Source organism: Macaca nemestrina, chromosome 17 (genome assembly GCF_043159975.1).
Source record: "Macaca nemestrina isolate mMacNem1 chromosome 17, mMacNem.hap1, whole genome shotgun sequence".
NCBI classification, from domain to species: Eukaryota; Metazoa; Chordata; class Mammalia; order Primates; family Cercopithecidae; genus Macaca; species Macaca nemestrina.
The window spans coordinates 45,844,560-45,866,853 of NC_092141.1; the positions used below are offsets into that span (position 1 = coordinate 45,844,560).

Here is a 22,294-nt window from a genome sequence, read left to right on the forward strand (position 1 = left end):
TATCAAAGGGCCCTTCAGGAGCTATCTCTTCTTTGTGTGTAAAGAGAGAACACTAGTGTACCCACCGTCTAGTTTAAAAATCAGGACTCAGCCTACTCTTTCCACTAACCGCGATCATGGTTTTCAAACGGAGGACCAACGGCGCTTTGCCACTGGGCCACCACCTGGGCCCTGCAGAGGGCCTACCAGACAATGAATCAGCTCCCTTGGAGAGGCGCCTGCGACCGCCCCACCACCCCGAGAGCTAGAATTGAACCTGGGGGACCTCTGCGGCGCCCTATCACATGCAGTGGGCGCGCCACGCCTCCCCGAGGGCCGGGGGAGTCACGTGGGCGCGCGGCCCCGCCCCATCGCCCTGTCCGCGGCGAGGTGGGGCCTGGTGTTTGCCCCGGAAGTGGATGTCTTCCTCTGACAGCTGCTGATAAGTTGGCGGCGGCGAGGGCAGCGGCAGGCCGGGAGCAAGATGGCGTTGCGGCCAGGAGCTGGGTCTGGCGGCGGCGGGGCCGCGGGAGCCGGCGCGGGGGCCGCCGGGGGAGGCAGGTAGGTGTGAAGGACCGGGCAGGAACCCCCTGGCCTCCGCGGGGGCGGCGAGGGGCGCTTGGCGGTTATGGCGGTTTTCTCCAGCTCCGATTCTTTTCCTTGGAACTGGGCTGCAGGAGGAGGGTCATCCCCCAGGGACCCAGGACGAAAGGGGCGTGTGGAGCCCGGGTGCCCGACGCTTGTGTTCCGGGCTCATTTGGGGACGCCGGCCGCCTGGGGTCGAGCGGGGAGCGGGCGCGCGCCCAGTGTGGGAGGGGAGAGAAGATGAGGGTCCTCTTGGGGTGGGGGGGGCGGGGTAAATCAGGAACCCCGACTCCGCTCCTAGTCCTGGCTGCCTTGAAGCGACCAGGGTCTTCCCTGTCCCTGGGCTTTCTAGACTTAACCAGATATGTTGGAGGGAGGGCTCTAAAAATCTGTTCACAAAGCTGGATGACTGTTTCCAAGGGGGTGTGTGTGTGGACGATTTGTCTCTTCCCCTTTTAGAGTGTCCTGTCCTCATTATGTTTCCTTAACCCGCGACAAACGGCAGGAACATCTAAAGACCTCTGAATTAGTAATAGTCTTGAGATAGAGTTATTGTCTTGTACACTAACTCTTAAGACTTGTCTGTCTCCTTTTTAAAAAGGCATTTAAAAACAAAGAAAATGCACTGTTAAACAGCAGTTGCGCATTTATTAGAACAAAGCTTCCAGACTCTTAGCCCTTAAACACATCTGCCCTCTGCCACATTTCAGCCAAGAACTGGCTGTGGTTCTTCTACCCAGAACGATAAGGGAGATGTACATTTGCAAGTTGACAGGTTCATTATCATTTAAGGAAATATTTTATTCCGGGAAGTTTTCACTCCACTTCTATAATGACCTAGTCTGATTTTGTTTTACTAACCAACACATACAGCACACACATTTGGAGGTACCCTAAATTATCGTTGGAAATCGAAGTGTTAGGTTTTGTTTTGTTTTGTTGTTGTTTTTTTTTTTGTTTTTCCATGCAGTGTTTCAATTTCGGAGTCGTGAACACTACAAAAGTGTGAGGACCTTAAAGTTATCACCTCTTGCGGGTGCTTGTGTGTATGTCAGGAAACGAGCAGTGGCTGTTCAATAAACCACCTGTGTGCAACCCCATTTTTCGTTTTCTCTGCACATCTTAGACTTAAGATTTTTAAACTTTTTGCTTTCTCTTTTGTTCTCTTCGTTGTTTCATTAGAGGGTTTTTAAAAAAATAAATACTTGGTATAAGCCAGTTTCTGGCTGGAGAAGAAACACATGTAATAATGTCCCCTCTATTTGTTTTCTTTTCTTTTTTTTCTTTTTTTCTTTCGTCTTGTTTTTTTTTTTTTTTTTCTTTTTTAATTTTTTTGAGAGGAAGTCTCGCTCTGTTACCCAGGCCAGAGTGCAGCGGCGCGATCTCGACCCACTGCGACCTCTGCCTCTGGGTTCAGGTGATTCTCCTGCCTCAGCCTCTGGAGGGATTACCCCCAGATGCGCGCCACCACGCCCAGCTAATTTTTGTTGATTGATCGATTGAGACAGAGTCTCGTTCCGTCACCCAGGCTGGAGTGCCGTGGCACGATCCCGGCTCAGTGCAACCTCCACCTCGCGGGTTCAAGCGATTTTCCTGCCTCAGCCTCTCAAGTAGCTGGGATTACAGGCATGCTCCACCACGCCCAACTGATTTCTGTGTTTTTAGTAGAGACGGTTTCACCATGTTGGCCAGGCTGGTCTCAAACTCCTGGCCTCAAGTGATCCGCCCACCTCGGCCTTCCAAAGTTCTGGAATTACAGGCGTGAGTCACCACGCCCGGCATCCTCTATTTATTTCCTATGTGTGATTACAGTTTCTAAAATATCCCTGGGTGGTATTAATTTGATCAAGTATATGATTAATCATGGCACCAAGTTCTGGGAAAATGTAAACTTAGAAGAATTGATATCTAGGCCCAAATTGTTATTTACTTAAAAAAAAAAGGTTTTTGGGTGGGGAGGACCTCAGGTTCAAGTTCATTATTCCCTTTAGTTTATAGTATTTGAGTATCATTCGTCCATGGACGCAAATTTTTTAAATGAATATGGGTTGAATTTTGATAGAATGATTTTTAAATTTCCCTCCTTTGTAAATGTAACATCTGTATTCTAAAACTGTAAACGATATATGGGAGAGAAAGAAATGGTTAAAATGATCCTTACCTTGAAAAATGTATGGTACATGTTACATATATTGGCAACTTTCTGAGACTGAGAAGCTGTATCCTCAATAGAAAAAGAAATACTATGTTTTTTTAGAGAGTTATGGTAAAGGCTGAAGCTATTTTATTTTTAATTTTCTTTTTGCCACCCACCCTCCCTGAAATTATTTTATAAGGAAACTAACATTATGGCAACCTAAGTATATTAGAAGAAAAAGAACAGGCAACTTCTCTACACCTTTAATGGAGAAAATCCATGAACTATAACTGACTGTATTGTTTGGATACTTCTCTCTATTCTGAGAGGCTAAGCAAAAGACAATAATGTTTTCCAAATTTAATATTAGCCTACTTTTGATTGGTGTCCTGAATGAGCTACTTTAGAATAAATGGTAGAGTTGTATAAATGGCAAAATTTGCCCAAGAGATGAGAAGTATAATTCCTTTTTTTTTTTTTTTTTTTAAATCAAGTAAGGCAGAAAAAAAAAAAGTTGAAAGGTCTGGATTAGTCTGTAGTCATTGAATGCCTACATGGGTAAGGTACTGTTCTTGATGCTGTAATGAATTAAAAAGACATCAAAACATGGTCCCCATCCTTGGAGAATGTACAAAATGACTGTGGTACAAAGTAAAAGAGAACAAAAGAGGTCACGTTCCTCTAGAATGTTATCATTTATGAACTTGTCTATTTTTTCCTATCTTTTACAAGCTTTTAGAGGGCTTCCTCATCTTTTCTTCTTCCACTGCTTCTAGCACATTTTTGCACATAAAAAACATTCTGTAAATATTTGTGGATTCCAGCTACATCAAAGGCAAAGAAGTGGTATTTCAGTTGGGTTACAATTAGAGGAAGAGGAAGCGGTCAAGAGATTGTTGTAGAGCTGGGAAGGCCTAGTGAACGCTAAGGAAACAACGTACCTGCAGTGCCAGATGACTTTGGCTCCGAGTGGTGGTGAAGAGTTTTGTGAGATTATTTTATAAGGAAACTAACATTAGTTTCCTTATAAAACTGAAAAGTAGAGTTGTGCCCAAACTAGAGAGGGCCTTGAGTTTAAACTAAGGAAATTCAGTTTCAGGGAAATCATTCCATAGTTTTAACTCCAGGAGTGTATCTTACTAAAGGACCGTTTAATTCCTGAGTAATGGTTCATCATTTAGAAAGATGTCTGTCACTTGTGCTGCGTCAGATGAATTAGAAACCAGAGTCTGGAGGAGGGGGGTGACCCATTCGTAAGTCTTTAGGAGTCTAGGCCTAAGAAGTGAAGGCTAGTGTCAAATCTAGGTTAGTAGCAAAGGTAACTGAAAAGGAGGGACGGATGAGATAGGTAAGTGACAGAGCTCTGCTTTCATACTGAGATATCAGTAATATATGAATTAGTGATTTCACCTTTGTAATTAAATTGTTGGTCATTTTGCTGCCCAGTTTTTTGCCAAGCTTTTACTGTCTTCTTAATGCCTCAGCTGCTTATCTAACCAATCTTTAAGCATGTTGATATTAGTTGTCTAAACATTTCAGAGAAAAATACAAATTTTTCATAGGTCACTTAGCAGTTCGAGTTGCTAAATTCTTACCAAAGTCATGTTTGTCAGTAGTCTTACTTTTGTTTTTATTTTGTTTTCAAAGGAACCTTTATACATCTGTTTATGTATTTATGTCTATGTGATTGTCTTAGCTGAGACTTTGTCAGACTTGATTCTACATCCTCATTTGACAGAGGGGAAACCAGACAGGGGGTGAAGGAGATTGCACAGAGCTTCACAGTTACTTTATGGCAAAGCTGGAAGAAAGAAAATATAACACGAGTTTCCAATTCTTCTGAGCCACTAGACCATATGACTAATTTAAATGTTTAAGGCTGATTTTTAAAAACCTTGACAGCTTGATTACTTAAATGTGTTCATTGCTCCTAAATTTATCAATTTTAGCATATGAGTAATGTCTTTAAAAACTGAATATAGGCATACCTCATTGCAGTTAGCAGATACAGTGTTTTTTATAAATTGAAGGTTTGTGGCAACCCTGCATTGAGCAAGTTTATCCGCACAATTTTTCCACAACCTGTGTTCACTTCATGTCTCTGTCACATTTTGGTAATTCTCACAATATTTCAAACTCTTTCATTATTATTATTTGTTATGGTAATCTGTGATCAGTGTGTCTTTTATGTTACTGGTGTAATTGTTTTGGAGCACCACAAACCCAGCTCGTATAAGCCAGCAAACGTAATGGATAAATGTTTTGTGTAATCTGACTGCTCCACCTACCAGCTGTTGCCCTGTCTTCCTCTCCAAGGGCCTCCATATTCCCTGAGACATAACAGTATTGAAATTAGGCCGATGAACCCTACAATGGCCTCTAAGTGTTCAAGTGAAAGGAAGAGTCGCACATCTCTCCCTTTAAATCAGAAGCTAGAAATGATAAAGCTTAGTCATTAAGTGTTGAAAGCTGAGGTAGGTCAAAAGCTAGGCCTCTTACACCAGTTAAACTAAGTTGTGAATGCAGAGGAAAAGTTTCTGAAGGAAATTAAAAGTCCTATTCCAGGAAACACAAGTGTTAAGAAAGTGAAACAGCTTTGTTGCAGATAATGAGAAAGGGTGAGTGGTCTGGATAGAAGATTAAACCACCCTTAACTTTCCCTTAAGCCAAAGCCTAATCTGGAGCAAGATCCTTAGTCTCTTCAATTCTGTGAAGGCTGAAGGCTGAGAGAGGTGAGGAAGCTGCAGAAGAAAAGTTGGAAGCTAACAGGTCGGTTTATAAAGTTTAAGGAAAGAAGGTGTCTCCATAACATAAAAGTGCAAGGTGAAGCAGCAAGTGCTGATGTAGAAGCTTTAGCAACTTATTCAGAAGAGCTAAGATCATTGATGAAGGTGGCTATGCTAAACAATAGATTTTCTGTTTTCTTTTTTTTTTTTAGACAGAGTCTCACTCTGTCACCCAGGCTGGAGTGCAGTAGCGTAATCTTGGCTCATGCAACCTCCGCCTCCCAGGTTCAAGTGATTCTTCTGCCTAGGCCTCCCCAGTGGCTGAGATTACAGGCGCGCGCCACCATGCCTGGCTAATTTTATATTTTTAGTAGAGATGGGGTTTCACTACGTTGGCCAGGCTGGTCACGAACTCCTGACCTGCCTTGACCTCCCAAAGTGCTGGGATTAACAGGCATGAGCAACCATGTCTGGCCAGATTTTCAGTGCAGACGAAGATGCAACCTAGGACTTTCCTAGCTAGAGAAGAGAAGTCAATGTCTGGTGCCAGAGGACAGGCTGACTCTCTTGTTAGGGCCTAATGCAGCTGGTGACTTTAAATTGAACCAATGCTCATTGACCACTTTGAAAATGTTAGGGCTTTCGGCCGGGCGCGGTGGCTCAAGCCTGTAATCCCAGCACTTTGGGAGGCCGAGACGGGCGGATCACGAGGTCAGGAGATCGAGACCATCCTGGCTAACACGGTGAAACCCCGTCTCTACTAAAAAAATACAAAAAAATAGCCGGGTGAGGTGGCGGGCGCCTGTAGTCCCAGCTACTTGGGAGGCTGAGGCAGGAGAATGGCGTAAACCTGGGAGGCGGAGCTTGCAGTGAGCTGAGATCCGGCCACTGCACCCCAGCCTGGGCGGCAGAGCAACACTCCGTCTCAAAAAAAAAAAAAAAAAAAAAAAAAAAAGAAAATGTTAGGGCTTTTTAAAAGTATGCTAAATCTACTCTGCCTATACTCCATAAATTGAACCACAAAGCCTCAGTGACAGCACATCTGTTTACAGCATGGTTTGCCTATTGTTGAGACCAATTGCTCAGAAAAAAGATTCTTTTGAAAATATTACTGCTTATTGACAATGTGCCTGGTCACCCAAGAGCTCTGATGACAATGCATAAGAAGTTTAATGTTCTCATGCCTGCTAAAACAACATCCATTCTGCAGTCCATGAATCAAGGAGTAATTTCTCCTTTCATCTCTTATTATTTGAGAAATTTATTTCATAAGGCTATAATGCCCATAGATACTGATTTCTTTTGATGGAACTGGGCACAGTAAATTGAAAACTTTCTGGAAAAGAATCACTGTTATAATTTTTATATTCTTTATTGTTGTTGTTGTTATTTTGGAGAGATGAGGTCTCACTATGTTGCCAAGGCTGGTCTCAAATTCATGGGCTCAAGCAATCCTCCCACCTTGGCCTCCCAAAGTGCTGGGATTACGGGTGTGAGCCACCAGGCCCAGCCATTCACTAGATTCTCTAAAGTGTATCTGGAAACCTTCTTTTCAGATCCTTGACTTCCAGATTAAGAACCTTTCTCACTCAGAAGTCTTCCTTGATTTGTCCCTTTTTCTTTCTAGGCTCAGAGAAAGAAGTCCCACTTCGTTTTCAAACCAGATCCATTTTGCTAGTTTGTTTGTTTTGTTTTGTTTTGAAACAGAGTCTTGCTCTGTTGCTCAGGCTGGAGTGCAGTGGCTCAGCAATCTCGGCTCACTGCAACCTCTGCCTCCTGGGTTCAAGCAATTCTCATGTCTCAGCCTCCTGGATAGCTGGGATTACAGGCACATGCCACCACAACTGGCTAACTTTTGTATTTTTAGTAAAGATGGTGTTTTGCCATGTTGACCAGGCTGGTCTTGAACTCCTGGCCTCAACTGATCTGCCTGCCTTGGCCTCCCAGAGTCCTGGGATTACAGACATGCACCCCCTCATGTGGCCCCCTTTTGCTACTTTGTGTGTTAATCCCATTTCCTTAAAAACCTTATCAATCACTAAGTATGTATTTTGTCTCTTAAATTTTTTCTCCCTAGGGTCTCTTCCTCTTTCTCTGTTGAAACTAGCTCACTCAACGATCACCGTTTTCGAAAACAGTGATTTATTTTTTAATCTTTGTTCTCACCACTATTCTACAGCATTAGATGCTGGTAACTACTTCCTTCTTGAAATGTGGTCCTTCTTCAGTTATAACTCTGTTATAAGGACTCCCTTGGTTCTCAATGACCATTTCCTACTCAGTTTTCACTGTAAGAATTCTCCAAGTGTCAGGACTGGGCGCGGTGGCTCACACCTGTAATCCCAGCACTTTGGGAGGCTGAGGTGGGTGGATTATGAGGTCAGGAGATCAAGACCATCCTGGCTAACATGGTGAAACCCTGTCTCTACTAAAAAATACAAAAAATTAGCCGGGCATGGTGGCGGGTGCCTGTAGTCCCAGCTACTTGGGAGGCTGAGGCGGGAGAATGGCGTGAACTCGGGAGGCAGAACTTGCAGTGGGCCGAAATGGTGCCACTGCACTCCAGCCTGGGCGAAAGAGCCAGACTCTGTCTCAAAAAAAATAAAAAAAATTCTCTATGTTTGTCCTTAGTTGTTTTGTTACTGGATATATATATTCATGCCCTTGGCTATTTCATCTACAACCAGAGCTTATTTTTTATTTTTTATTTTTTTGATGCGGAGTTTCACTCTTGTTGCCCAGGCTGGAGTGCAGTGGTGCGATCTCAGCTCACCACAACCTCCACCTCCCGGGTTCAAGCGGTTCTCCTGCCTCAGCCTCCTGAGTAGCTGGGATTACAGGCATGCGCCACCACGCCCAGCTAATTTTGAATTTTTAGTGGAGACGGGGTTTCTCCATGTTGGTCAGACTGGTCTCGAACTCCCAACCTCAGGTGATCTGCCCGCCTCTGCCTCCCAAAGTGCCGGGATTACAGGCGTGAGCCACTGTGCCTGGCCAGAGCTTAATTTTTTAACCTTTATTTATTTATTTGAGACAGAGTCTCACTCTGTCGCCCAGACTTAACCTTTATTTAAAAGAGCCTAGGCCAAGTGCGGTAGCTCACGCCTGTAACCCCAGCACTTTGAGAGGCCGAGGCGGGCAGATCATGAGGCCAGGAGTTCAAGACCAGCCTGGCCATCATGGTGAAATCCTGTCTCTACTGAAAATACAATAATTAGCAGGGTGTGGTAGTGCTCGCCTGTAGTCCCAGCTACATGGGAAGCTGAGGCAGGAGAATCACTTGAGCCTGGTGGGTGGAGAGGTTGCAGTGAACTGAGATCATGCCATCACACTCCAGCCTGGATGAGAAGAGCAAACTCTGTCACAAAAAAATTATAATAATAAAAATTTTTAAAAGGTGTCAGCTTAACCCTTAGAAGAGAGCTTTCTTATGCTGTAAAGTGAGGACTTAGTGTTTAATGGGTACAGAGTTTCTGTTTGGGATGATGGAAAAGTTCTGGAAATGGATAGTGGTAATGGTTGCACAACATTGTGAATGTCCTTAATTATGCCGTGGAATTATACACTTAAAAATGGTTAAAATGATAGAATTTTATGTTGTGTATATGTTGCCACAATAACAATAAAACCTCTCACAACTTCATATAATATTAAAAATAAAATTAAACATTTTGAAGGCCCTCGGCCTGGTGCGATGGCTCACCTAATAAAGGCCCTGTACAATCTGCTTGCTTTTAAATCATATAGTTAACATTTAACCTACATTCATTTCTCCAAACATCCCTGCATCTCTGCCTCAGAGCTTTTGCTCAAAATATATAGTGTGCTTCTATTTTTCTTTAAGATTCAGCTCCAGAGCTACTTCTATAAAACTTCTCAAGGTATAGATTAAATTCATCTTTTTCTTCTCATCCCTATTAATAATTTTGACCTCGCTTATAGCAGTTAGCACATTTACCCTGTGGTATAGTTATTTGCCTGCATATGTGTATTTTTGCTTATAAGATTCCATCATTTCATGTTGTTGACACTCAATAGATGTTGACTGAATTGAATCTGAAGTCTCTCATTTTATAGATGGGGAAATTGGAATCCAGAGAGGACACACAGTGACAGAGCCAGGACTAGTTTCAGGGTCTTCTGTCTTCTGTTTCAACAAGTTTCCGTCTGCACTAACATAGTGACATGCATCCTATGGATGCTCTCAGTCTACTGATGTTAGACAATTCAGTATTGTGGTACAGAATAAACACCAGGTCCCATCTACGAGTCTTTCATCCATATAAAAAAGTACATTTGTTATTTGAAAACCTTTGTACATATGAAGATTATGATGTATTTTTATTCTGTTTTCAGCTTCATGTTTCCTGTTGCAGGTGGGATAAGACCCCCTCAAGGTATGTGAAAGTTTAAGTTTTGAACTTTTATTTTTCACTCTTGTGTTTCTGAATCTGGAATTAAATAAGTAAATAGAAAATAAGTTCTGTTGCTGCTAAATAGAGTAAAATTTTCTACACTCTTAAACATATATGACAGCTACTCTTAAAATTTCTCAAAAATTATATAATTTTGGGAGTAATAAGGGTCACTCCTCATTTCTCCCAAACCTATATAAACATTACGTTCATAGATTGTTTAACCTCAGAGGTGAAAGAGACTTTTAGGGCAAGAATGTTAAGGAACAGGTGATAAGAATGAAATGAGCTGTAATTCACTTAATGATGTCTTTCTCCTTCTGTCTAGTCTTCTGCTAGATTGTTAGTGCCACGTCTGTCTAATGCTCATCTAGCATTATCTCTAGCACCCAGCATGTTGATTTAACATAATAGGTTCTCTGTAGATGTTTGTTGAATGAATAAACGAACATCTTTAGTTGTTTCACACTGCTATTTTTTCTCTATATGATAGTATCTTCTTATAATCTTGTTTTATAAACATAATTTTGAAATTAAAAGAGATCACATACTCTGATTCAGCTTAAAGTATTTAAGTCTCAGGATTTTGTTTGGTTTTGGTTTTTTATTTTTATTTTAATTTTTTGAGATGGGGTCTTGCTCTTTCGCCCAGGCTGGAGTACTGGTGGCACAGTCATAGCTTACTGCATAGCCTCGGCCTCCTAGGCTCAAGCATTTCTCCCACCTCAGCTTCCCAGGTAGCTGGGACCACAGGTGCATACCACCACGCCTGGCTAATTTTTAAATATTTTGTAGAGACACGGTCTCCTTATGTTGCCCAGGCTGGTATCAAATTCCTCGGCTCAAGCGATTCTCCTGCCTTGGCCTCCCAAAGCACTGGGATTACAGGCATGAGCCCCCAAGTCATATAAGTCTCAGTTCTATTCCTAGAAATTTCTGTACTAAGTATACCTCTTCTCTCTTGGTCTGAGACCAGGACCCACCAATATCAATTCTAGCTTTATCTTCAAGGAAATAGTAGTGAAGGAATATAATTTTGACCCATGCTGCCGTGCAGCTGGGACACAACAGTGAAGAAGGAATAGATCTGCCTTTCTCTGGCTTTTTTTCCACTCACTTCTCCCACTCTGATGTATTCCCTCTCCCCTCACACCAAGCTGCTTCTGAAAACTGGCTCTTCTTAAAAAGCCAGCGTTGATTGGTTGTCATAGATTTGCTGGAGAAACAGAGACTCATAGGTCAGCAGTAGAGATAAAAGATAAAGAGCAGCTCAGTAGCAGATGGTCAGTGGCTCATCCTGACTTTGTCTTCATTTATAATCAGTGATGGCGGTTGAGTTTCAGGCAAGTTTTTCCAAGGGTCAGTTGTATTCTTTTCATCGTGTTCACGTTTATGCATTATTTAAGCTATCTGTAATTAGATGTGTCCCAGATTGAGATCAAATGGTTTGAGATCTTTTGTTCTTTAGGAAGGTATTACAGAGTTATGTGTTCATTATCATGGTTTGTTATTTTGCATTTCTATACATTTTCAAGTAAAAATATACCTATGGAGCGAAGGAACTGGACAAGAAGAGCTCTCAAAATGTTGCCTGATATTTTTTCTTAGGGAATTTGGAATTGGTTTGGAGATTTTTTTTAACAGTTTTTAGGATGAACTTTTGGATCATTTGAAGGCTTTAAATTATGCGTGCATCATTTCTGAAAACATATGTAAGAAACTGACAGCAAGGGTGGCCACAAGATCGTGAGTACTTGAATAGGAGACAGAGGAGAGAAAGAGACCTATTTTTTACTGTGTACACTTTTGTGCCTTGAAATATTATGCCAGATATGTGAGTTACCCATTCAGAAATAAAATAAAATCAATTAAAATGAATAAAACTTTAAGTCTAAAGAAATAAGACAGAAAACATCTTACGGTGGCTGTTTTCAATCTGTGTATTCTAATTCTCCCTGACACCTTGTGATCTTTGTACTTGGTGTTCTTTGGTCTGGAATATTCTTCCCAAATACCTGCATGGCTTGGTTCTTTATTTTCTTGAGGACCTTTCTGAGATACCACCCTGTTGGTGAAACTTTTTCTGATTGCCCTATGTAAAATAGCAACCACTCTATTCCCTCTTGCCCTGCTTTATTATTTTTTGGCCCTAGCTCTTATCACCACCTGACATGTACTTATTTTTTTGTTGTCTGTCTCTCCTGATTACAGTGTAAGCTCCGTGAGAGTGAAGACCTGGTTTTATTCATGGCTGTGTCCCCAGAACAGTGCCTAATATGGAGTAGGCCTCAAATACTTGAATAAGTGAATGGTCTACCTCAAATAACTGTTAGCCACAATGTGGATGTCCATGCTTCTGAAATTAGGCTAGGTTATAGATAACCTGGAAGGTACACAAAAGCCATAAGATAAACATGGTATGATTTCCTAGATCTTTAATTTTTCAAATCGACAGTTTGATATAAAGTTCCTTACGGTGGAACCAACATGGATGTAGTTTGAATGCAAAATTAGAGTGAAATTTGTGCTCAGGCTATGTAAGGATTTTGTTTTATTCACTTCTGTGTACCAAGCACATAGAACTATGCCTAGCATATGGTAGGCGTTTAGTATTTATTAAAATCCCAAAGAGATGTATATTCATTCACCTCTGCTCTTGGAAAAGTTTGGGAAACACTAGCCTAAATCATACTTTCATGATAGTTTTCTGCCATTGCACATACTGATAGCTACTTTGTGGTAACTGTTATATTACCTATTCATGTAAGAAAAAGGAAGAAGAATAACATTTCTTTGAGCATAGTAAGTATTAAACAGTTTTACAAATGAGAAACCAAGGCATAGAAAGAAGCAAATTGCCCAAGGTTCCAAAGAAGTATGTGGCATTTCTAGTTGGCTCCTAGAGTTCATGCTCCTGTTATTTTGTTAGTTATCTGCTTCTGTGTAACAGATTATCCTGAACTTTAAAAAGTAAACATTTTATTATTTTATAGTGTGTCTGTGGGTCAGGAATCTAAGAGTAGCTCTGCTGGGTGGTTCAGGCTCAGGACCTCTTATGAGATGGCAGTGAAGATGAGCCAGGCTTGCAGTCATCTGAAAGTTTCATGGAGCTGCTTCCAGGGTGGCTCACTGAGATAGATGGCAAATTCATGCTGCCTTTTCGCAGAAGACCTCAGTACCTTACCACATGGATTCTCCATAGGTCTTACTGAGTATTTCATAACGTGGCAGTGCTCCAGAGCGAGTGATCCGAAAGAACCAGGAGGAAACTACAGTGTCTTTTAAGAACTAGCCTCCGGGCCAGGCGCAGTGGCTCACACCTGTAATCCTAGCACTTTGAGAGGCTGAGGCGGGTGGATCACTTGAGGTCAGGAATTCAAGACCAGCCTGACCAAGACGGCGAAACCCCATCTCTACTAAAAGTACAAAAATTAGCAGACACCTGTAGTCCCAGCTACTTGGGAGCCTTGAACCCAGGAAGTGGAAGTTGCAGTGAGCTGAGATCATGCCACTGAACTCCAGCCTGGGTGACAGAGTGAGACTCTGTCTCAAAAAAAATAAATAAATAACTGGCCTTCAAAGTTATATGCTGTCATTTCCACAGTATCCTATTGGTTATACTGGTCAGCCCCATTCAGTATGGAATGGAACAACACACGAGTGTGAATACCAGGAGACAGAGGTCACTGGAGGCCATCTTGAAGGCTGAGTACCCCAATTAGGCCATACTCTTTTTTAGTATGCATACAAATTTCATAGAAGAGATACTATCTTCATTTTACAGATGAAGTTTTGTAACTTGTTCAAGATCACACAGCTAAGTAAATGACGGAGTTGGAATTCATATTCATATCTGTCTCACTCGACCCTGTACTTTTTCCATTACACTCTGCTTCCTGCCAAGTAACAAGTCCTTTAGGTACTTATGGTTTTAAGAAAATAAACTTTAAGCCTGTAATCCCAGCACTTTGGGAGGCCGAGGCAGGCGGATCACAAGGTCAGGAGATCGAGACCACAGTGAAACCCCGTCTCCACTAAAAATACAAAAAATTAGCCGGGCGCGGTGGCGGGCGCCTGTAGTCCCAGCTACTCAGGAGGCTGAGGCAGGAGAATGGTGGGAACCCGGGAGGCGGAGCTTGCAGTGAGCCGAGATCGCGCCACTGCACTCCAGCCTGGGCAACGGCGTGAGACTCCGTCTCAAAAAAAAAAAAAAAAAAAAGAAAATAAACTTTAAAATACATTGACTTTAATAATGTCTTTACGTTTTCAGCAGGCCTGATGCCGATGCAGCAACAAGGATTTCCTATGGTCTCTGTCATGCAGCCTAATATGCAAGGCATTATGGGAATGAATTACAGCTCTCAGATGTCCCAAGGACCTATTGCTATGCAGGTACTTGCTTCTTTAGTTGGTTTCTTACAAAGTTATTGTTTGTTGTTATGTTTATATATCAAGAGCTACAGGCTAAGAGCTTAATGTTACAATTAGAAATAAGCATAAATAAATGACTTCCTTCAAACTAAAATGAAGATGTGTTCACCCTCCAAGAGTGAGGGAGAAGGCTAAGTGTAGTGGCTCACACCTGTAATCCCCGCACTTTGGGAGGCCGAGGCAGGCAGATCACTTCAGGTCAGGAGTTCGAGACCAGGCTGGCCAACATGGCAAAACCCCATCTCTACTAAAACTACAAAAATGACCTGGGTGTGGTGGCATGTGCCTGTAGTCCCAGCTACTCGGGAGGCTGAGGCAGGGCAATCCCTTGAACCCGAGAGGCGGAGGTTGCAGCGAGCCGAGATCATGCCACTGTACTCCAGCCTGGGCAACGAGGGGAGACTCCCGTCTCAAAAAAAAAGGCCTGAGGAAAGAAAGGTTTTTGCTTTTGTACTATTAACCAATATCTTTAAAGCCATATACTGTATTTCTTTTTTACCTAATAATTTATTTAGTTTTGCTTTTTTCAACTTTTATTTTAGATTCAGGGGACAGTCTATAGGTTTATTACACTAATGTGTTGTGTGATGCTGAGGGTTGGGGTATGATGGAACCGATCACCTGGGTAGTGAGCATAGTACCAAACAGGTAGTTTTCCAACTCTTCCCCCGCTCTTTCTCCCCTCTTATAGTCTCCAGTCTTTATGTCGAGCCTGTCTTTATGTCCGTGTGCACCCAGTGTTTAGCTCCCACTTGTAAGTGAGAACATGTGGTATTTGGTTTTTTGTTTCTGTGTTAGTTTACTTACTTACCTAATACTTTAACATTTTCTATTTCTGTGTGTTTTGTTATACAGTATATACTTTTATACAGTAACACATGTATATAACTTATAAATAAGTAATATTAGGAATTCACAACCAGAATTTTCAGTTGAAACCATTGTTGTTTTGAAGTCAATTATGCAAATAAAGCTTCTGTTTTGTGTTTAAATGGTCAGGAAAACTTCCAGTGTCATTTTTTATCCATCTCTAGAAGGAAGCAAATGGGAATACATTGAGATTTTGTAGGTTTTTAATTCACGTTAAGCTAGCTTTCACTAGGTTGTGCTGCAGAAACAGTCCCCAGATCTCCATGACTTACAAAAGTTTAGCCCTCACTCATGATACATATCCTCATGTGTTGGTGCTGACTCTGCTCCATGTTTTCTTTATCCTAGGACCCTCAGCCAGGACATCCTAGGCTCTTGGCATAGGAAAAAGAGATGGCCAAACGCTGTGATGTCTTTTAAAGCTAACACCTGGAGGTAGCATATATTAGTCACTTCTGCTCACCAAAGTAATATGGCCTTAGCATCAGTAGAGGAGGAATATACCAGGAGGAATGTAAACCATATAGGGATATGTAGTCCTCTTAGAATAAACGCAGCAAATGGCCAGGAGCGGTGGCTCACACCTGTTATCCCAGCACTTTGGGAGGCCAAGGCAGGCAGATCACAAGGTCAGGAGATTGAGGCCAGCCTGACCAGCAGGGTGAAACCCCGTCTGTACTAAAAATACAAAAATTAGTCGGGCATGGTGGTGCGCACCTGTAGTCCCAGCTACTCAGTAGGCTGAGGCAGGATAATCGCTTGAACCTGGGAGGCGGAGGTTGTAGTGAGCTGAGATCGTGCCACTGCACTCCTGCCTGGGCAACAGAGTAAGACTCCGTCTCAAAAAAAATAAAGTAAAATAAAAAAATAAGAATAAAGGCAGCAAATAACTAAAAACAATCTACTATAGAATACAATGTCTTTTAAATTAAAACTTCCTAAGCTTACTACTGAATCTTAATAACAATTGATACAAATTTTAAATCATTAATTTTTACACTAAACATTATTTTATGCTTACACAATTATCTGAAAAATGTTTTTAGAGTTTGAACCAACCAAAAACAGTAAGAGTCTCTAATATGCAGAACAATAGGAAAAAAAGTAAACTATGAGAGTTGATAGTGCCTTAATAATGTCCCTGAATATCAGAAGCTTGTGTATTAATGATGCTAAGACAAAGCAACCAAAGTCTTTTTCTTTAACCTTTACTCTTGCTGACAGGCATTATATTGTTTGGAAGATTCTGACCCCTTTTTTTTTTTTTTTTTTTTTTGAGATGGAGTTTCACTCTTGTTGCCCAGGCTAGAGTGCAATGGTATGATCTCGGCTCACTACAACCTCCGCCTCCTGGGTTCAAGTGATTCTCCTGCCTCAGCCTCCCAAGTAACTGGTATTACGGGTGTGCGCCACCACACCCAGCTAATTTTGTATTTTTAGTAGAGTCGGGGTTTCGCCATGTTGGCCAGGCTGGTTTCAAACCCCTGACCTCCGGTGATCCATCTGCCACGGCCTCCCAGAGTGCTGGTATTAAAGGTGTGAGCCACCACACCCAGTTGCTGCTCACCATTTTTTTTTTAGAGTCTTGCTCTGTCGCCCAGGCTGGAGTGCAGTGGCGCAATCTCGGCTCACTGCAAGCTCTGCTTCCCAGGTTCACGCTGTTCTCCTGCCTCAGTCTTCCGAGTAGCTGGGACTACAGGCTCCCACCACCACGCCTGGCTAATTTTGTTTTTGTATTTTTAGTAGAGATGGGGTTTCACTGTGTTAGCCAGGATGGTCCCAATCTCCTGACCTCGTGATCTACCCGCCTCAGCCTCCCAAAGTGCTGGGATTACAGGCATGAGCCGTTGTGCCTGGCTTGCTCACCATTTTTTAAGGCGAAAAACACCCAGATTTTATTTGCCACCCCCTGGCCGAAACTCAGTAGCCTTAATCAATCAGGGACATATATGAAGCAAACCCATTGGTCCTTTAGTTATCTCTTAATCTCTTAAGTCTTTGGAGATAAAAGTGATGATTCAGATAAAAGTCAACATAGAAATTTAGTCTCTTTTTTTTTTTTTTTTTTTTTTTGAGACAGTGTCTGGCTCTGTTGCTCAGGCTGGAGTGCAGTGGTACAATCTCAGCTCACTGCAACCTCTGCCTCCTGGGTTCAAGCGATTCTCCTGCCTCAGCTTCCCAAGCAGCTGGGATTACAGGCGCACGCCACCACATCCGACTAATTTTTGTATTTTTAGTAGAGACAGGATTTTATAGTGTTGGCCAGGCTGGTCTTGAACTCTTGACCTCAAGTGATCCACCCGCTTTGGCCTCCCAAAGTGCTGGGATTACAGGCGTGAGCCATTGTGCTGGCCAGAAATTTAGTCTTGATGATTATTATATTATTATTGATTATTATAATATCTCGCTTCCTCAAAAAACATAAAAAGAAAACCCTCCTCATGATGTACAATACATTTTAAAATTATTATTCTGAAGCATTTCAAGCATCTAGGCAAGTGTAGAGCACATGATGGACATGTGTAAACCTGTTGCAAACTGTTGTGTAATTCTAAGAAATAATAGAAATCGTTTGCCCAGTTCCCCTATTGGTAAAACTTGTAGAACTATAGTAACACAATCAGCGTATGGACATTGGCACAGCTGAGATACAGAACATTTCCATCTCCCCAGGGATCTCCTCACGTTGCCCTTTTGTAGCTGTACTCACTTCCTTCCTGCCCCACCTTACCCCTTTTGCATTCGCTAGTGTGTTCCCCATTTCTATAATTTTGTAGTTTCAAAAATGTTATATAAATTGAATCATTAACCTTTTGGATTTGGCGTTTGTCGCTTAGCATAATCCCTTCAGATTCATCCAAGTTGTTGCATGTATCAGTAGTTCATTTTTTTAAAATTGATGAGTAATAGTTCATGGTTTGGATGTATGACTGTTTAACCGTTTGCTCACTGAAGGACATCAGGGTTGTTTACAGTTTTTGGCTATTACAAATAAAGGTTTTTGCGTGAACATACCTCATTTCTTGGGATAAATGCCCAAGAGTACAATTGCTAGGTTGCATGTATTGCATTTTTGGTTTTTTAAGATGCTGCCAAACTTCTTTCCAGAGTAGCTGTAATATTTTACATTCCTACCAGCAGTGTATCAGAGGTTCAGTTATACTGCATCCTTACCTGCATTTAGTGTCATTATTTTTTGTTTAGCCATTCTGACAGGTATGTTTAATGTCTCATGGTTTTAATTTGCATGGTTTTAATGTGCAGATGATGTTGAACATCTTTTCATGTGTTTATTTACCATCATTACATTTTCTTCAGAGAAATGTCTTTTCATAGCTTCTGACCATTTTCTAATTGCATTTTTTGGTATTTTACTATTGAATTTTGAGAGTTCTTTATATCTTTTAGGTACTAGTCCTTTGTCAGATATGTGGTTTACTAGTGTTTTCTTCTTGTCTTTAGCTTGTCTTTTCACCCTCTTAATGGGGTCTTTCACAGAGCAAAAATTCAATTTTGATGAAATTCAATTTACCAGTTTTTCCTGTTATGGATCATGCATTGGTATAACTCTAACAGTTCATTGCCTTGCCCTAGATTCTGGAGATTTTCTTCTATGTTTTTTTCTAAAAGTTTTATGGTTTTCATTTAAGTCCATGATCCATTTTGAGTTAATTTTTGTATAAGATCTAAGACTTAGATTGAGGTTGTTTTTTGTCTCTCTCTTTGTATCTATGTAAGTCTGCCCCAGCAACATTTGTGGAAAAAGCTATTCTGCTTCCATTGAAATGCTTTCACATTTTTGTCAAAAATCAGTTGGGCATGCTTGTATGTATCTTTCTCTAGGTTCTCTGTTCTGTGCTGTTGTTTTATGTATATGCCTGTTCCTTCACCGATAACACAGTCTTTGTGATGGTAGCTATACGATAAGGTTGAGTCCTCCTACGTTATTCTTCTTTCCAGAATTTAACTATTCTGGTTTCTCTGTCTTTCCATATTAATTTTGGGATAATCTTGTCTATCTCTGGAAAAACTCTTGCTGGAGTTTTGATAGGCATTGTATTAAACCTCTATGAATTTAGGGAGAATTGTGTCTTTGAGAATTGACGTCTTCCGTCATAACAGTATGGGATGTCTCTTCATTTGTTTAGATCTTTGGTTTCTTCTATCAGCATTTATATAGTTTTCAGCATAAAAGTCACATCCGTGTTTGGTTAGATTTACATCTAAATATTTTGGTTTTTTGAGGAATTATGAATGGCGTTTTTTAATGTCAATGTTCACATATTCATTGGTAGTGTATAGAAATACAGTTGATTGTATATGTTTGTTTTATATCCTTCAACCTTACTGAACTTTTTATTAGCTCTGGGAATTTTTTTGTGGATTCCCTTGGGATTTTTTATATAGGTAGTCAGGTCCTACCTTTATCAAATTTTAACATGCCACATTTGCTTTACATTTTTTTAAAGAATTCAAAAATACTTTCCTTCCTCTCCTTCCCCAGAGGTTGTTATCACTATCATGAATTCAGTGTTTATGGTTCTCGTATATATTTTTATACTACTTTGTCACCCAGGCTGGAGTGCAGTGGCGCGATCTCGACTCACTGCAACCTCCACCTCCTGTGTTCAAGCAATTCTCCTGCCTCAGCATCCCTAGTACCAGGGATACAGGTGCCCACCACCTCACCTGGCTAGTTTCTGTATTTTAGTAGAGATGGGGTTTCACCATGTTGGCCAGACTGGTCTCAAACTCCTGACCTCAAGCAATCTACCCACCTCTACCTCCCAAAGTGCTGGGATTACAGGCATGAGCCACTGTGCCTGGCCATAATTTTATACTTTTATTATTTTATATATTTGTATACTTACGAGCAATATATAATATTTTCTAGGTTTTAAATTTTACGTATGTACCCTTCAACATCTTAACTTTTTAATTTAACATTGTTTGCTCCCAAGACTTATCCCTGTTGTAAAATTATGCCAAGTTCATTCATAGTAGCTGCTGTGTGGTATTTCATTGAGTGAATATATGTTGTTCTATTAACAGACATTTAAATTGCTTCTAATGTTTTGCTGTTTTGATCTCATTGATTTCTGAGTGTTCATTATATATTCTGGATTCTAATCCTTTGTAGTTACATGTGTTGCCAGTATCTTCTCCTAGTCGTTGGCCTCTCTTAATTTTGTTTATAGTGTCTTGTTGTGTAGAAATTAAGTCAGATGGATAAATCATTTTTTTTTTCTGTCTTATCTAAGACATTCTTCCTTACCTGTGTCTTCTTATTTTAAAAAAGTTAAGTTTCTTGTCTTTCTTGTCTTTTTTTTTTTTTTTTTTTTTTGAGACAGAGTCTCGCCCTGTTGCCCAGGCTGGAGTGTGGCGCAATCTCGGCTCACTGCAACTGCTGCTTCCTGGGCTCAAGCAATTCACCTGCCTTAGCCTCTAGAGTGACTGCAACTACAGGCATGCACCACCACGCCTGACTAATTTTGTATTTTTAGTAGAGATGGGATTTTACCGTGTTGCCCAGGCTGGTCTGGAACTCCTGGCCTCAAGTGATCTGCCTGCCTCAGCCTCCCAAAGTGCTGGGATTACAGGGTGTGAGCCAATGCGCCCAGCCTGTCTTTTCAGATTAAGTCTCTAACCTACCTAGAATTGTTCTTTAGAATCAGCGTGAGGTAGAAGGATGTAATTTTATTATGTTCCATTGTAGTCAGTTGTTCCCAAATCATTTATAAATAGCCCGTTTTTTATTTATTGATTTCTGTGATTATTCCTGTAATATTACACTTCTTTATGTGCTTTGGATTAATTTCTAGGCTCATGTATTTGTCTCATTGCTGCATCTGTCTTTCCTTGCGTCAGTAAATATCTTATGCCTTAATTATCTAGCCTGAGATAAGCATTGATATGTGGTAGTATGGATTATCCTCCTTCTTTTACAGAATTATAACTGATTCATGGTCCTTTGCCCTTCAGTATAATTTTAAGATCAACTTGTCAAAACAAAACTGTTGGGGTTCTAACTGAAATGGACACTTTTACTCTTTTAGTCTTAACTGTCATGCTCTGCTTCTCAACTTATTGAAATCTTAAGTGCCGTCAGTAGTTTATCAAATGTATCTCAGATTTCTGAGTTCTTTCTTTTGTTATGTCATCCATTCAGTATGTAATTAAAGACTAGTATCTCTTAATCTTTTAGTTTATTTAGATTTCAAAAGTCTATAAAACTTAGTCCCTCCTTTCCAGGTGTAGGGGAAACACAAAATGCCGTTTAGTAAATTTGAATGTTCTTCAAGAGAGGAGTTTGTAAGTAAGAAGGCAATATGCATGACATGTTTCTTTCTTTCATTCTTTGTTATTTTTGTTGAACACTTTGCCTTATTTTTCATCTCTGATTTGGGTAGTTTCTTTTGTATTTTATATACTTTGGGTGAACTGAGTAAAAAAAAAGAAAAATTTAATTCTAGGACTGTGATCCTAATTTTTAGCAGCAAGAGAGCAATACTGTGATTTAAAATAAGTATACACAGCTATCTCCACCCAAGATTTAGAATAGAGAATGTTAGTAATAAAGCAATATTGTGTGTAACTCCAGTTGTAGAGTGCTAGAAACCCTTCAAAAGCATTCCAAGCTGGCCGGGCATCATGGCTCATGCCTGTAATTCCAGCCCTTTGGGAGGCCAAGGTGGGTGGATCACTTGAGGTCAGGAGTTCGAGACCAGCCTAGCCAACCTGGTGAAACCCCATCTGTACTGAAAATACAAAAATTAGCTCGGCGTGGTGGCACATGCCTGTAGTCTTAGCTACTTGGGAGGCTGAGGTGGGAGAATCACTTTAGCCTGGGAGGTGGAGGTTGCAGTGAGCTGAGATTGCACTACTGCATCCCAACTTGGGTGACAGAGTGAGACCCTGTCTCTAAATAAATAAATAAATAGAATTTAATGTGAATCCTCAATGTTTTTCTCTCCGGCATGGTTCAGTGGTTTTTGTATAAGCATGGAGAAGTTGATTAGTTGATTCTAATCAGGGGTGAAGTTTACCAGGAGACCATGTTAAGGAATTGACAATTAAGGGCATTAAGGATATTGACAAGGGCATTTAATATTGAACCCTAGAATCTAAATTGAGCAGGAAGGGAAGTGAGG

General features: G+C 41.0%; 1 protein-coding gene across 14 annotated transcripts in view; it reads left to right on the forward strand.

The window, feature by feature from the left end:
• The first annotated feature begins 393 nt into the window (after window positions 1-393).
• The window catches only part of LOC105476893 (synergin gamma), a 95,119-nt gene continuing 73,218 nt past the window's right edge, over window positions 394-22,294 (forward strand). For 4 of the 14 annotated variants that reach the window (XM_011733201.2, XM_011733207.2, XM_011733205.2 and 1 more), the window contains exons 1-3: window positions 394-540; window positions 9,784-9,824; window positions 14,113-14,234. In XM_011733201.2, coding sequence (XP_011731503.1) covers window positions 464-540; window positions 9,784-9,824; window positions 14,113-14,234 — 240 coding nt within the window. In that variant the 5' untranslated portion in view covers window positions 394-463. Of the gene's footprint in view, window positions 541-9,783; window positions 9,825-14,112; window positions 14,235-15,491; window positions 15,579-22,294 lie in introns of those variants that run through there. The other 10 variants (XM_011733210.2, XM_011733203.2, XM_011733208.2 and 7 more) reach the window with 6 other exon arrangements.